This window comes from Perognathus longimembris, chromosome 17 (genome assembly GCF_023159225.1).
Source record: "Perognathus longimembris pacificus isolate PPM17 chromosome 17, ASM2315922v1, whole genome shotgun sequence".
NCBI classification, from domain to species: Eukaryota; Metazoa; Chordata; class Mammalia; order Rodentia; family Heteromyidae; genus Perognathus; species Perognathus longimembris.
In genome coordinates, this window is record NC_063177.1 from 52,124,803 (window position 1) to 52,139,360 (window position 14,558).

A 14,558-nucleotide genomic window follows, 5' to 3' on the forward strand; every position below is an offset into this window, starting at 1 on the left:
TGGCGGCTCCTGCAGGCCACTCATCTAGATTTTTAACTAGAAGAAGAAGCCAGAATTTAAGGGCCCTGGTTACAATACAGTACTAAACCCCCATATCACTGGTGGCTCACCTCTGTAATCTTAGGTACTCAGGTGGCTGAGATCTGGGGATTGCAGTTCCAAGCCAGCCTGGGCAGGAAAGTTTGTGACTCTTATCTCCAAATAAATACCAAAAAAAAAAAAAGAAAATGCCAGAAGTGGAGCTGTGGCTCAAGTGGTAGAGCACCAGTCTTGAGTGAAAAAGCTCAGGGATGGTTGCTGTGTCCTGAGTTCAAGCTCCAGAACTGGCAAAACCCAAAACAAAACCCAGTGCGCTGGGTCTCTTGCCTCCTGCTCCCGAGAGACAGGGAGTCTGGACTCGGCCCTTCCCATTCTGTCTGGATCAGCAGCAGGAGTTCAAGACCGGACAGGGCGGAGATGCTTTCCCCAGCTTGGAACTTCCCTTTGTGGCTTCCTGCTTCCTTTTGTCCGGTCCTCCAAAGCCCATGCTTCCTCAAGGGGCTGGAAGTGTGCGGCCTTGGAATGGCCAAGGTCCCAGAGCCCCCCCAACCCGCTGACCATCCCTGAACTTGATCCCCCCACACTCCCAGGAAGCCCTGCAGTGCTGTCCCAGATGCTAAAGCTCAGGCTGTTCACACTTAGCCCGGCCCACGTTTCCCTCTACTCCTGGCCTCCTTTTCCAAGAGTCCTGGATACAAGAGACAGCAGCCCCAGACCTCCAGTGCCCAAGTAAGGGTACTGAGCGTCACTGTGACCCCCATACATGCAGACCAGGGCACCTGGACCATCTCTGCAGCGGCCTCTCTAGCCGTTCACACCAGATGGGACCAGACTGGTGTCTGCTCTTCTACTTACAGGCCTGGTGGCTCATGCCTGTAACCCTAGCTACTCAGAAGGCTGAGATCTGGGGCTGGGGATATGGCCTAGTGGCAAGAGTGCTTGCCTCGTATACATGAGGCCCTGGGTTCAATTCCCCAGCACCACATATACAGAAAACGGCCAGAAGTGGCACTGTGGCTCAAGTGGCAGAGTGCTAGCCTTGAGCAAAAAGAAGCCAGGGACAGTGCTCAGGCCCTGAGTCCAAGCCAGGACTGGCCAAAAAAAAAAAAAAAAAAAGAAAGAAAAAGAAGGCTGAGATCTGAGAATCAGTTTCAAGGCCAGCCTAGGCCAGCAAAAGCCAGAAGTGAAGGTGTGGCTCAAGTGGTAGAACTCTAGTCTTCACTGGGGAAAAAAAAAAAAAAAATCAAGTGAGAGTAGGAGGCCCCAATCTCAAGTTTTCCTCCCTTAAGAAAAAGGCCCTGTCAGGACAGGTCCACTCAAAGCCTCGTTCATGAAATTGCGGCAGCACTGTTCATAATCCAAGAGCGGACACAGCCTAAGGAGCTGCCTGTGTGGCTGGAGTGACAAACACTTGCCCCGCATGACCAAGGCCGAGTTCAAACCCGAGTACAGCCCCAAAGGGAGAAGCAACCCAGACAGCAAATCCATACAATAGATTACTATACCATAAAAAGAATGAAGGATGAATAAGTCCTACCACACGAACGAGCCTCAAAAACATTACCATGGGCAGAAGCCAGACACCAAAGACCAGCAAATATCTGGTTATTCTATTTGCATAAATGTTTGAATAGCAGAGCCCACAGAATGAGAAAGTAGGTTGATGGCTTTTTTCTTCTCTTGGTGCTGGTTCTGAGATTTAAACTCAGGGTCTGGGCACTGTTTCTGAGCTCTTTTGCTCAAGGTTAGCACTCTACCACTTTGAGCAACAGCTCCACTTCCAGCTTTTTTGGTAGCTCATTGGAGATGAGTATCATGGACTTGCCTGTAGGCTGGCTTCAAACGGTGATCCTCAGATCTGTCTCCTGACTAATCAGGATTACAAGTGAGGGCCAATGGCTCCAGGCCTCCAACTGTGTGTGTGTCTGTGTCTTGTCAGTCATGGGGCTTGAACTCAGGGCTGCCACACTATCCCTTAGCTTTTGTGCCCAATGCCAGTGCTCTACTATTTTGGGCTGCAGTGCCACTTCTGGTTTTCTGGTCATTAAGTGGAGATAAGAGTCTTAAAGACTTTCCCGCCTGGGCTGACTTTGAACCGTGATCCTCAGACCTCAGCTTCCTGAGTAGCTAGGACTATAGGCATGGCAAACAGAGCCACAATAATTTTAATATTTCATTTTGTCCTATACCTAGTAGCTGGGGTGACTTCCCATTTGTCTCTTACCCCCCACCCAGGTGTGTGTGTGGTTTGCTCTACTTTCTGAAATGTGTACAGCCTATGGCTTGAGGGCAGTTACCATAGTCAGAGGGAAGGCTACAACTACAGAAGGCCAAGTAGGGTAATTTCAAGTTTCCGGATGACTCAGAACAGCAGTGGCCAAAGTGCAGGAGTGCAAAGGGAAGGCTGCTGGGGTGTATGGATGTCCAAGGCTCCCCTCAGTCTCTCCTTGGTGGAGTCCTCTGATTTAAGCGGCAGAAGAGGCCCCGCATCCCCAGAATGCTAGCTTGGGCAGGAAAGCCCATGAAACTCTTATCTCCAACGAATCCCCTAAAAACCAGAAGTAGAGCTGTGGCTCAAAATGGTAGAGCACTAGCCTTAAGCAAAAAAGCTCAGGGACAGTAAGAGTCCAGGCCCTGAGTTTAAGCCCCATGACTGACTAAAACAAGTATGCTTGCCTACCCGAGTTCAACCGCCAATACTGGTTCAATCTCTGTAAACAAATCTCAGCTGTACCGTACGTAGGCAGTGCGTGGCTAGACAGACGGGCCTAGTCTCATCCTGAAAGCAGCCCCACTGGGCAAATGTGTTTTGGCTAACAGTTTGCCATCTGTCCTTCCACTCCTTTAAGCCTAGAAAGAGAGGGCTAGCCAGACAAGCCCGATTCTCGGTCCTCTCAAAGACCTCAGGAAACATCATGGCCAGGTGCACGCCTGCGGTCCCCAGGCCTGAAATGCTCAGAAACGGCTTGGCCTAGGGGTGGGAGAGCAGCTGGGCAAATAGAGCCAGTATGAACTCCACTAGGTAATACCTGGTGGTGCTCTCTAAGGCAAGAATGGCATTCTATAGAAGAGCCAGGGGCAGCCTCCAGCCCCCGGAGGTCCGGAAGATCCATTCCCTCCTCAAGGGGATGTAAGTAGACCAGTTACAAATCACTGGTGCTACTCTACTGCCTGTCTAAAATTGTTAAAGTTAGGCAAGGGGGGAAAAAAGATAACAGAGTGAAGAATTCATTGTATGTTTATTCACAAGAATTCATTGTATGTTTATTATTCACAGTTAATCACTACCTACCAAATGCTAACCGCAGTTAAAGGATTAAGTACATAGGTTTATTTAAACACTGATTTTTTTTAAATATATACACACAAAACTTAGTCCAGCAAGGCTTCATGATATACACCAATTCCAAAATAAAACAATCAAACGGTCCAGGTGTGAACGCCAGAGATTCCTTTTGTTGATCATCAGCAGGGAAAGGACAAGCAGGAGGGGCCCGGCGAGGTGAGAATGTTCCACTCCTCCTAGGCCTTGGGGCAATGCGGGGTGAGTCCATCTCTACAGCCAGAGTTTAGGGGAGCCCCACAGATCCTCAAGAACCCAAAGGCCCACTGGGGGCGGGGATGGAAGGAGTCTTGCTCTCCTTCGGAGGAGGACTGGGTGGGGAGTCGACAAGGCACGTCACTACAAGAGACTACACGCTGGTGGGCAGGCAGAGCTCTGCGGTGGCCTTGGCCTTCCCGTCTTCCTCACTTCCTCCCACAACTGTCCCCGCTCCTCACCACGGGACGCCCCGGACGCGGGGTGTGGAGACCCGGCTGACCATCGGGCCCCCTTCTCGCCGCTGCCTCACCGCTTACCTGACGGGTTAGGGGACACACGGGTGAAGAGTAAGAAGAGTAAGAAGTGTGCCCTCACAGTTTCCGCCCCGGGTAGGAATACAGTAGGACCTGTGACTGCCAAGTAAGGACGATTTGGGTGCTCTTCCCTCCCCCCTCCCACTTCCCTGTGGCTCCAGATTTGTGCCTGGGGGTGGTGGGGTGTCTCTGGGAACAGATGGGCAGACCACACCTGAGACCTGGAAATCGAGATGCTGCGGCCCTAGCAGTCTGGCAAGATGTGCCCAGGGAGTTAGAGCTGCAACCACCTCCCCCCAAGGGGCTCCCAAATATTAAAGCGGGGCCTGCACCGCTGGCTGGGCCCAGGTAGTTCACTCCTGCCCTCCACCGCTTCCATCCGTCTCCTTTCTCTACCCTGCTTCCCCTTCCTCAAGGGGAAAATATTTACACAGAGTAGGAGACAAACTGGCTGAAAAGCTCTGGACTGTCTTTAACTTATTTTAAAACAGAACAAATAATAAAAACACCACTCATAAGCAACCCTTGAAATAAGAAAAAAGGCACTATGCAAAACAACATCCTCAACGACATCCGGAGGAGACAGCGGGAGGGGGGCAAGCCCCGGGCCTCCTTCCCCCTCTCCAGTTCCCACTTGGAGGCCTCAGGCCTCCTGCTGGCACAGGCTCTCCAGCGAAGGCCCACGGCCCTGCCCACTCCTTTTTGTGTGTATATATGAAGAACGCAGGCTGTTCTTTCCGTCACTTCCACTAAAACAGACATTTTTGCATAGAGAAAATACCAGCCCGCTTGGTTTCTTTTCTTTTATTATTGGCATCAGCTGGGGCTATAGGTGGCCTTAAAACGTCATGCACTGAGGGACAGGAGAAAAAGGAGGAGAAAAAGGACACAGGAGGCAAACAGGAGCAGCGGTGAGAATCTGTAATAAAAACTCTTCTTAATTCATAGGTAAGTTTTGGCATTTTGATATCCAACGCCCCTTCCCACCACCCCCCCCAAAGTTCCAACCAAAGTGAGCTGGTCACCAGCATGGCCCAGCCGGGTGTTCCGGCTCCCCACGGGAGGCCGCTGGTGGGTGTAATTCACTGGTATGTTTTCAACTTTCCACTTTCTTTAAATAATCTGTCTGGCTTGTTAGACGTTCCGGTTCACCGGAGTGACGTAATTGCGAGGAAACATGCCGGTCTGGCCGTGGCAAGCCCCCTTCCACCAGTTGGGGTCAGAGTTATCCATGACATGGATGAAGTCTCCCCGACGGAAGCCAAGCTCGCCATCCTCCTGGGGGTCAAAATCAAAGAGGGCCTGCACGTACGTGGGCTGCTGCAAGAAGACAGGGGCAGGGAGATACAGGCGTCCTGATTCCGAATCCTGCCCCAGCCAGCCCCAGAGGCCGAGGCCGGCGGGGCACCCGTTCGCGTTCTACCCCTTCCCATTTGTCCCATTTTTTTTTTTTTTTTGCCAGTCCTGGGGCTTGAACTCAGGGCCTTGGCTCTGTCCCTGAGCCTCTTTTTGCTCTAGGCTAGCGCTCTACCACTTGAGCCATAGTGCTACTTCTGGCCTTTTCTGAGTGGTTTATTGGAGATAGCGTCTCATGGACTTTTCTACATGGTCTGGTTTGAGTTGCAATCCTCAGATCTCAGCTTCCTGAGTAGCTAGGATTATGGGTGTGAGCCACTGGTGCCCTGCTGCCTCATTTATTATTATTTTCTTTTATGCCAGTTCTGAGGCTTGAACTCGGGGCCTGGGCACTGTCCCTGACCGTCCTGTGCTCAAGGCTAGCACTCTACCGCAGTGCCACTTGTGGCTTTTCTGTGTATGTGGTACTAAGTCACATTCCCAGCCCTGCCCCGTTTGTTCTTACATATTGTAAGTTTGCCCTTAGGAAATTTAGCAGTATTTCATGCCCCAAATATACTAAGATAGACATTTCACTGAAGGGGCCCCAGGGACCACATTACCGCGTTGTGGGGAGCGCAAGAATGGAGTGGGGGGGGGTTCTCTGGAAACATTTGCACTCCTATCACTCACTCAAGGCTTTATAGGGTCCAAAGGTGTACAGGTGTAGTAAAAACAAGGTGCTTTGTACATGCCTCAAGGCTGGGTTATTAGGAGTGAGGGCTGACTCCACACCTTGAGGATGGCTTGCCTTGCCATCGGCTTCCGGGGCAGAACAGTGGGAGACAGTGTGTAAGGGGGCTGTTCCCCAGCGATAAGGGTCACCTAGCAGCACGGCCTTCCGGATGCACTTGCCTCTGAAAAAGGCAAAGCCATCTTATTTCAGACTTCAGATGTCCAACGTAAATTAGGGCAGCTGTGACCTGGAGACAGGCAGCCCTGGCTCCTCCCTCATGCTGGAAGAGGTCCTGGCTCTCTTACCTGTGGCACTTGTTCTATGTCCCGCAGGAATATCTGCTGGTTCCTGGACACGGATGTTGATCTATGGTAATCTACCAGCTCATTCAAAGAATTAAACTTGACCACCCAGAGGAAGTACTTTCCAGCTCCATCGCGGAGCACCTTGAAGTGCTGTACGTCATTTCCGAACCTGGGGAGGTACAGAGAGCACGGGTGAGCTGGCCAAAGGCTCCATCCTGGTGGGTGGGTGCCGAGAGAGGCATTTCTCACTGCTTGAGAGCACCACTTGCTCCCTGGATGGGGAGAGCTCAGACAATCACCAGGCATCCCCAGATGTCTCCATAACTGAGCATCTCTAGTAAGAAGAAGAAGAATTTGCAGAGGGGAAAACGTCACCCACCCATCAGATCCTGAAGGTGTTTGTCCTAACCTTGCTGGACACTAAATAATAGTGCCTTTTAAAATTGCCAGTCCTGGGGCTTGGACTCAGGGCCTGAGCACTGTCCCTGGCTTCTTTTTGCTCAAGGCTAGCATTCTGCCACTTGAGTCACAGCGCCACTTCTGGCCGTTTTCTGTATATGTGGTACTGGGGAATCGAACCCAGGGCTTCATGCATGCTAGGCAAGCACTCTACCACTAGGTCACACTCCCAGCCCCAGCCTCCCTTTTAAACAAAGACTGGGGCTTATCTTCCTTCCAAAAAAAAAAAAAAAGTGGTGCTGTGGCTCAAGTGGTAGAACATTAGCCTTGGGCAGAAGCTCAAGGGCAGCGGCCAGGCCCAGAGTTCGAACCTCAGGACTGGGGGAAGGAGGGGAGTTGTGCTTTCGTTCAGAATGTTAGCCCATTTTCCCCTTTCAGGGGAGAAAGGTCTCAGATAGGCTGGACATGGTGGTTCATGTCTTTAATCCCCGCACTTAGGAGGCTGATGCAGTTTGTTGGCTGACTGCCAGTTTGAGGCCAGCCTGGGTTACACAGTGAGACCTCTTCTCAAAACAAAGAAAAATTAAAGGTCTCAGATCAAAAGACCTGCAGGGACAAGAAATAAACAAGGCCCAGGTATCAGAGAAACAGCTGCTGCATCATTGGGTAACATGTTCCCTTTTGCCCTGGTTAGCAGCAAAATCAGCAAGTGTGACCGACGGGTGCTGACCCATGGTGTCTGCCACAGTGACACCTGACCCGAGCAGAGCTCCAGGGAGCCCTGCGTCCTGCTGACTAATATGCCCTCAAGAGGAACTGAACATCTGTATAATGAATGGAGTCTCCTCACTCCATTTGTACCTTAAAGCTTGAAGAAAACCTACAGATTATCCTACAGATAATCCAGCAGGTGGCAGCACTGAACACAAGCTGTCAACTTTATCCCTTATCCTTGGGAGATTTGTCCCAAGACCCTCAGGGGATGTTGGTAATCACAGATGACACCAACACTTACTATGTCTGCAGCGGCATGCTACTACATATACGATGTTTTCTTGCCTCTACCACAATCCTAGGGTAAAGCTTAATTTTTGGTAAAAGATTAGTAATAAGAAACAGAACAATTTCCTGTACCAAGTTATTTTTGGGAAAAAGTGACTTCTGGAATCTCCCATTTAGTGTTTTCAGCCTGGAGATGATCTCAGGAACTGCAGGTCAGGGCGAGTACTGGCCTGCGTCTCCCTGCTGGACGGCGACGTGGAGAGCCAGGGCTCTGGGAGGAAGGTCCCCCTCACCGTCCGCCGCGAGCCAAGGCCAGCCTGCCCCTTGTGAGGCAGCCGGCTTCGCACACAAAGCGTCACTGACACAGAGCATGACGTCAGCCAGCGTCCGTGTCAGTGTGCGGCATTCTATCACCGAGCCACGTCTCCAGTCCACTCTGTGAAGCGGCTCAGAGGCCTGATGTTGCTTCAACTCCCTTTGTAAAGACACTTGTGTTGTTAGAAGGCAGTGGTTGCATCTGCTTTGCTTTGTTTTTACTTCTGAAACAATAACACATTAACTCCTTAAAGGTGGTTTTTTTTTTTTTTTTTTTTTTTGGTGCTGGTACTGGGGCTTGAACTCAGGACCTGAGCTGTCCCTTGGCTTTTTTTTTTTTAATTTTTAAAAAATTTATTTTATTTTCAAAGTGAATTACAGAAGCCCTTAGCTTTTTTGCTCAAGGCTGGTGGCTCTATAACTCGAGTCAGATTCCCTTCTGGCTTTCTGATGGTTAACTGGAGGTAAGAGTCTCATGGACTTCAGACTGGGCTGGAAACAGCGTTCCTCAGATCTCAGCCTCCTGAGGAGCTAGGATTACAAGTGTGAGCCACAAGGGCCTACCTCTTAAAAGACTATCCGGGGGGCTGGGAATGTGGCTTAGTGGTAGTGTGCCTAGTGTATGTATGAAGCCCTGGGTTCGATTCAGCACCACATAAGCAGAAAAGGCCAGAAGTGGCGCTGTGGCTCAAGTGGCAGAGTGCTAGCCTTGAGCCAAAGAAGCCAGGGGCAGTGCCCAGCCCCTGCGTCCAAGCCCCAAGACTGGCAAAAAATAGATTTTATCCGGTAGAAGGGAATGGCTTGTCCTTCCATGCATCCGCAGTGGGAGCAGTCCAGTGGCGCGCTGGGCAGACAGGCCGCCCCCAGCTCATGTCGGCTGCCCGGTGGCTCTGGCCTCACCCACCACTTAACTGCTTGGAGTCTAGTCGGGGAAGTCGAAGACAGAGCAAAATAGATGACATGTGTACAAATGATAATTCCACAACCTACCTTGGCAGGATCCTCATTAGCCCCTCACTTCTGCGTGTTCAATCAAGCACTTCAGAAAAGCTCTTGTTACAAGAGGAGCAATTACTGTCTCGTGTTAGGAATCAGCCAACTGTGCTGTAGATATATTTGTGAGGCAGTACAAAGCTACCACACCCGTAAACTTTAATCTACATTTCAAAAAGCCACGTAGTACATTTTTTGGAAGTGGAAAAGTCTTATGCTTTAATATCATTTGTTGATGGAAACTGGTTTATAGCTTTCCTTTAAAAGTATTTAATGGAAGCAATCTATAACAAAAGAGTAATCTGAATGTTTAACCTAATCACCTGCTTGTATATAAATGATGAAATGACTCTTTCACGATTCCTGAGGGTTTCCTACGAAAATATAACTAGAAAGAAGCTGAAAGTAAAGAAAAACAAGAGAAATGACTATTTAACGTGAGATCCTTATTCCACAGATGAAGTGTAAATTGGGCTAGACTCTAGTTTCAGTTTATATTTGGTATGATTCCTAAGATCAAGTAAGCCCCCAAATCCCTAGTGGTGCCAGGGATGGTGGCTCATGCCTTTAATCCCAGCTCCTCTGGAGGTAAAGACTAGAAGGCACGAGGTTGGAGGCCAGGGCAAATTCCTTGGAACCTGCTCAAGTTAATGGGACAGGTGCAGGGCAGGCTGGAGCTGGGTGGTAAAGGCCAGCAAAAGGCAGCTGCACAGCGGCGGGCGGTGGCGCGCTGGGGACGGGGGACAGGGGACGGGGGGACGGGGGGGGGGGTGGGGGGACGGACCGGCAGCAGCCAGCGGCCTGTACTCCGCCACCGCAGACTCTGTAGTTCAACGCTCTTCTACAGAACCATGTCTTCATTCTAAACCCGGCATGGCTAGAACTAGGTTTTAGAAGAGCCAAAAGTTGGGCTTCTAATGTAGAATCACAATGCCAGTTAGATGAGGCCTCTGCCAGTCACCTGACCAACGCCGCCCAATCCAGTCAGCCCAAGCCAGGTGTGTGGCAGCTCCAGCCGCAAATACTTACTTGACGGAGAGGGAAAAATCCCCAGGAGCGCTCTCACTCTCTCGGATTAGAAAGGCCCCGTCGTGCCGCTGTTTGCTAAGCATTTCTTCTGCCTTGGCTCTGGGGATTTTGCCAAAAAACCACCTAAGGAAGGAAGGCAAGCCAGTCAACATCTGCTTCCCCACAAAGAAACGGGATGTTCAGCCTTAAATGTCAGAAGCAGACACTCCTTCCAGAGGAAGAGGCTCACCCTTTACCCTCTGGTCTTAGGGTGCCCAGACATCGGCCCCTATCCTTCCTGTAAGATGGGCTCTCAACAGCTCCCCCACCCCCCCACCCCGCATGCCTCTACCCACAATGCCTCAAGACACTTTTGTAAGCTGCTCTTTCTGGGGGGAAAAACACAAATGGACTTCTGGAGCCAAAGCCTCCTAGTGTCTGAAAGACACTAGAGAAAACCCAGGCCGGAGGATGGAAGCACTGGGCGGACCACAGGGGGAGAAGCAGGCCGATCTTACAGTGGCTGCCGAGGCGGAGCTCTGCCACTGCAGGAACAGGGAGGCTGTGAGGCCCAGAAGTTGGAGGCAGAACTGAGAGCCAAAGGGGAAAGATTCAGGCTGTGAAGACGCGTGAGAGGCCAGCATTCCACCTGGGTCTAACATCACCAGGAAGGGGGTTTCTAGTCACTGAAAGACTACGGGCCCGACTGGAAAGCCAGGCTGTTTACTGTATTGCTGTAAATATTATGCCCTTTATATTCTGCATATTGGCTGTGTTGTTTTTTCCCCAGTCAGTTGTGGGATTGAACTCAGGGCTTGGGTGCTGTCCCTGAGCCTCCTTGTGCTCAAAGCTAGTGCTCTACCACTCGAACCACAGCTTTTTTGAGTAGTTTATTGAAGGGCCTCACGGGGACGTTTCTGTCTTGGGCTGTCTTCGAACTCAGATCGCAGCTTCCTGAGTAACTAGGACGACAGGCACGAGCCATGGGCACCTGGCTTTGTCTTCTTCTTCTTTTCATTTCCCCAAGGTTGACATTAGAATAACTTCTTATGATCATTCTTTTTTTTTTTTTTTTTGAGACAAAGCCTTGCTATGTATCCTTGGCTTTCCTCAAAGTCATGATCCTCCTGCCTTCTTGGTAGATGGAGCTAAAAGTACTTGCCACCAGGCTCGACTTCTTATATTCTTTTTATTTTTTTTCTTTTAAATTTTATTGACAAGGTGATGTACAGAGGGGGTACAGTTACATAATAAGGTAGTGAGTACATTTCTTGTCTTATTTGCTACACCCTGCCTCATTTTTCTTTCCCTTCCTTAGTTCAGATAAGCATATATACAATATCCAGTGTACCAAAATCATATACAGTGCTTTGGCTTCTTTTAAATAAAGTAAAATGTCTTGGGGGGGAAAAAAAGTTCAAGATTCCTGTCAAGGTTTCTTTTTGGGGTCAGAGCTCAGCAGATGGCTTTGAAGGCCATCACAAGGAGGCTGGGTTTAGGGTTCAGTGGTAGTATGCTTGTCAAAAATGTAAGACCCCAGTATTCAATTCTGACCTCCTCCCTCCACCTACGACCACCATTATCATCTACCATTTCCAAAGGACTGCCTGCAACATCATGCTAATTTGCTTTCTGACCAGAAGAAAGAGTGGCTGAATTCTGAGAAAACGGTGGGAACAACTGACCCATGGTTCACAGGAGGTATGTGAATGTGTGTGTGTGTGGCACGTTTCCATTTCAAAAGAAAACCATTACTAATTAGTATGGAGGGAAAAATAGGTAGGGAAAGAATAATATGGAGGGAAAGAGGTTTGTTTTTTTTTTGGCCAGTCCTGGGCCTTGAACTCAGGGCCTGAGCATTGTCCCTGGCTTCTTTTTGCTCAAGGCTAGCACTCTGCCACTTGAGCCACAGCGCCACTTCTGGCCGTTTTCTGTATATGTGGTAGCTGGGGAATTGAACCCAGGGCTTCATGTATTCGAGGCAAGTGCTCTTGAAACTAGGCCATATCCCCAGCCCTGGGAAAGAGTTTTTTTTTCCACAACCATCATCAATGTTTTACTACTTTTTTTTTTGGCCAGTCCTGGGCCTTGGACCCAGGGCCTGAGCACTGTCCCTGGCTTCTTCCCGCTCAAGGCTAGCACTCTGCCACTTGAGCCACAGCGCCGCTTCTGGCCGTTTTTTGTATATGTGGTGCTGGAGAATCGAACCTAGGGCCTCGTGTATCCGAGGCAGGCACTCTTGCCACTAGGCTATATCCCCAGCCCCACTTTTTTTTTTTAAAAAGGCATTTATTCATGGCTAAGATTCATCATGTTTTCTTTTCTGTTGCCAGACCAGGATTCGAACTCAGTACCTGACTCTTGGCTCAATGGCTGGTGCTCTAACCAAACTGAGCCACACTTCCACCCCCTAAGATTTATCTTCCATGGTAAGTGCTGTAGTCATTTAACAAGCAAATGATGAGGCCAAGTTGGAAGCCAAGTGTTACACGATGTTTCCAAGCAGACAGAAGCGGGCTGCACTGCAGGGGATCCCTGGAAGCCTTCCACCAGAACCTGCACACCCCCAAACCTAGTGCAGGTGTCGCTCTCGCTCTGTAGGCTTTGATGCCAGGCTGTGTACTCTGCACGGCATGTCCTCCCGCTTCTACAGTCAGTCTCAGGGCAATCCTGCAGGGCCCGGGAATCAGGTCACACCAGAGAAATGCGGTCCTAACACAGCAGCATTGCTCTCAGAAGATGAAAGGAGGGCACAGAAACACTTTCTGGTCACTGGGGCTTCTGAGGGCTAGGCGGACTTGTGTGCAGTGTGCATGTTACTGGTTCAGAGGAAGGGCACAGAGTGGCCAGGCCCTCACCCTCAGACTTCAGCAGGTAGAGGCAAAGGTTCTCAAAATGGGGTAGAGCGACAGCCACGCAAGACAAGCAAGCTGAGCAAGCACCAGGCCCTGAGTTCCAACACTAGTATTGGGGAAAAAAAAAAAAAGTTTCAAAATCTATTCCTGTTATAACAAATGGAAGTTGGGTGCCAGTGGCTCACACATGTAATCCCAGCTACTCAGGAGGCTGAGACCTGAGGATCACGGTTCAAAGCCAGCCGGGGCAGGAAAGTCCGCGAGACTCTTTCCACCAATTAATTCACGAGGGAAGCAGTAGAGCATCAGCCTCCAGTGAAAAAGTTCCAGCGCAATGCCCAGGTCTTGAGTTCAAGCCCCAGGAACATCACACCACCAGCCACCGCCCCCCCCCAAAGAAAATATTAATTTGGTGAGTGACTATTTCATTAAAAAAGACTTCTTGTACATACATGCACTCTCTGACTCTAAAGGAGAATGAGGAAGAGGATGACTACGTTGCACTGGTTATTTCTGAGATAGGGCTTTGCTATCTTACCAGAGTCATACATCTGGACTTTGGTCTGCCTAAAAGGAATGCTCTTCCTTCCTTCCTTCCTTCCTTCCTTCCTTCCTTCCTTTATAGGTCTGAGACTGGGACTTGAACTTGTCGTTGATGCTTTTGCTTACTGGCTAGCACTCTACCAACTGAGCCACAGCCCTTTTTAAAAAAAAATTTAATGTATTAAATTTATTTTATTTTATTTTATTTTTTGCCAGTCCTGGGCCTTGGACTCAGGGCCTGAGCACTGTCCCTGGCTTCTTCCCGCTCAAGGCTAGCACTCTGCCACTTGAGCCACAGCGCCGCTTCTGGCCGTTTTCTGTATATGTGGTGCTAGAGAATCGAACCTAGGGCCTCGTGTATCCGAGGCAGGCACTCTTGCCACTAGGCCATATCCCCAGCCCCCCCAAAATTTTTTTTTGCCAGTCCTGGGACTTGAACTCAGGGCCTAGGCATTGTCCCTGAGCTTCTTTTGCTCAAGGATAACACTCTATCACTTGAGTCACAGCACCACTTTCAGCGTTTTCTGTTTATGTGGTACTGAGGAATCAGACCCAGGGCTTCATGCATGCTAGGCAAGCACTCTACTGCTAAGCCACATTCCCACCCCATTAATATATATATTATATACATTAAATATATATTTCTCTCCCCCTAATTTTTCAAGGCTGGGGCTCTTACCATTCTGAGCCACTTCCTAGTTTTTGAGTGGTTAGCTGGAAATAAGAATCTCATGGGTGCCGGGGGCCAGTGGCTCACACCTGTAATCCTAGCTACTCAGCAGGTGGAGATCTGAGGATCATGGTTCAAAGCCAACCTGGGAAGAAAAGTCTCCAAAGACTTTTATCTCCAATTAACCACTCAAAAGCCCAGTGGTGCTGTGGCTCAAGTGGTAAGGTGCTAGCCTTGAGCACAAAAAGGCTCAGGGACAGTGCCCAGGCCCTGAGTTCAGGGGATGGGGGTGGGGGGAGTGAGAGTCTCATGGGGACTTTTCTGCCCAGGCTGGCTTTGAACTGTGATCCTCAGATCTCAGGCTCCTGAGTAGCTAGGATTACAAGTGTGGGCCACTGGTGCCCAGATTTTATTTATATTTATATTGTTTTGCTTTTTTCTTTTTGCTGGTCCTGGGGCTTTAACTCAGGGCCTGCACCCAGTCTTTGAGCTTCTTTTGCTCA

General features: G+C 49.8%; 1 protein-coding gene across 3 annotated transcripts in view; it reads right to left on the reverse strand.

Annotated features, from left to right (window-relative positions):
* Window positions 1-4,683: 4,683 nt before the first annotated feature.
* Window positions 4,684-14,558, reverse strand: part of Grb2 (growth factor receptor bound protein 2) — a 74,775-nt gene continuing 64,900 nt past the window's right edge. For 2 of the 3 annotated variants that reach the window (XM_048365931.1, XM_048365932.1), the window contains exons 4-6: window positions 10,009-10,131; window positions 6,271-6,439; window positions 4,684-5,214 (exon numbers count right to left, since the gene is read on the reverse strand). In XM_048365931.1, the coding sequence (XP_048221888.1) occupies window positions 5,029-5,214; window positions 6,271-6,439; window positions 10,009-10,131 (478 nt within the window). In that variant the 3' untranslated portion in view covers window positions 4,684-5,028. The remainder of the gene's footprint in view (window positions 5,215-6,270; window positions 6,440-10,008; window positions 10,132-14,558) is intronic. The other variant, XM_048365933.1, reaches the window with a different exon arrangement.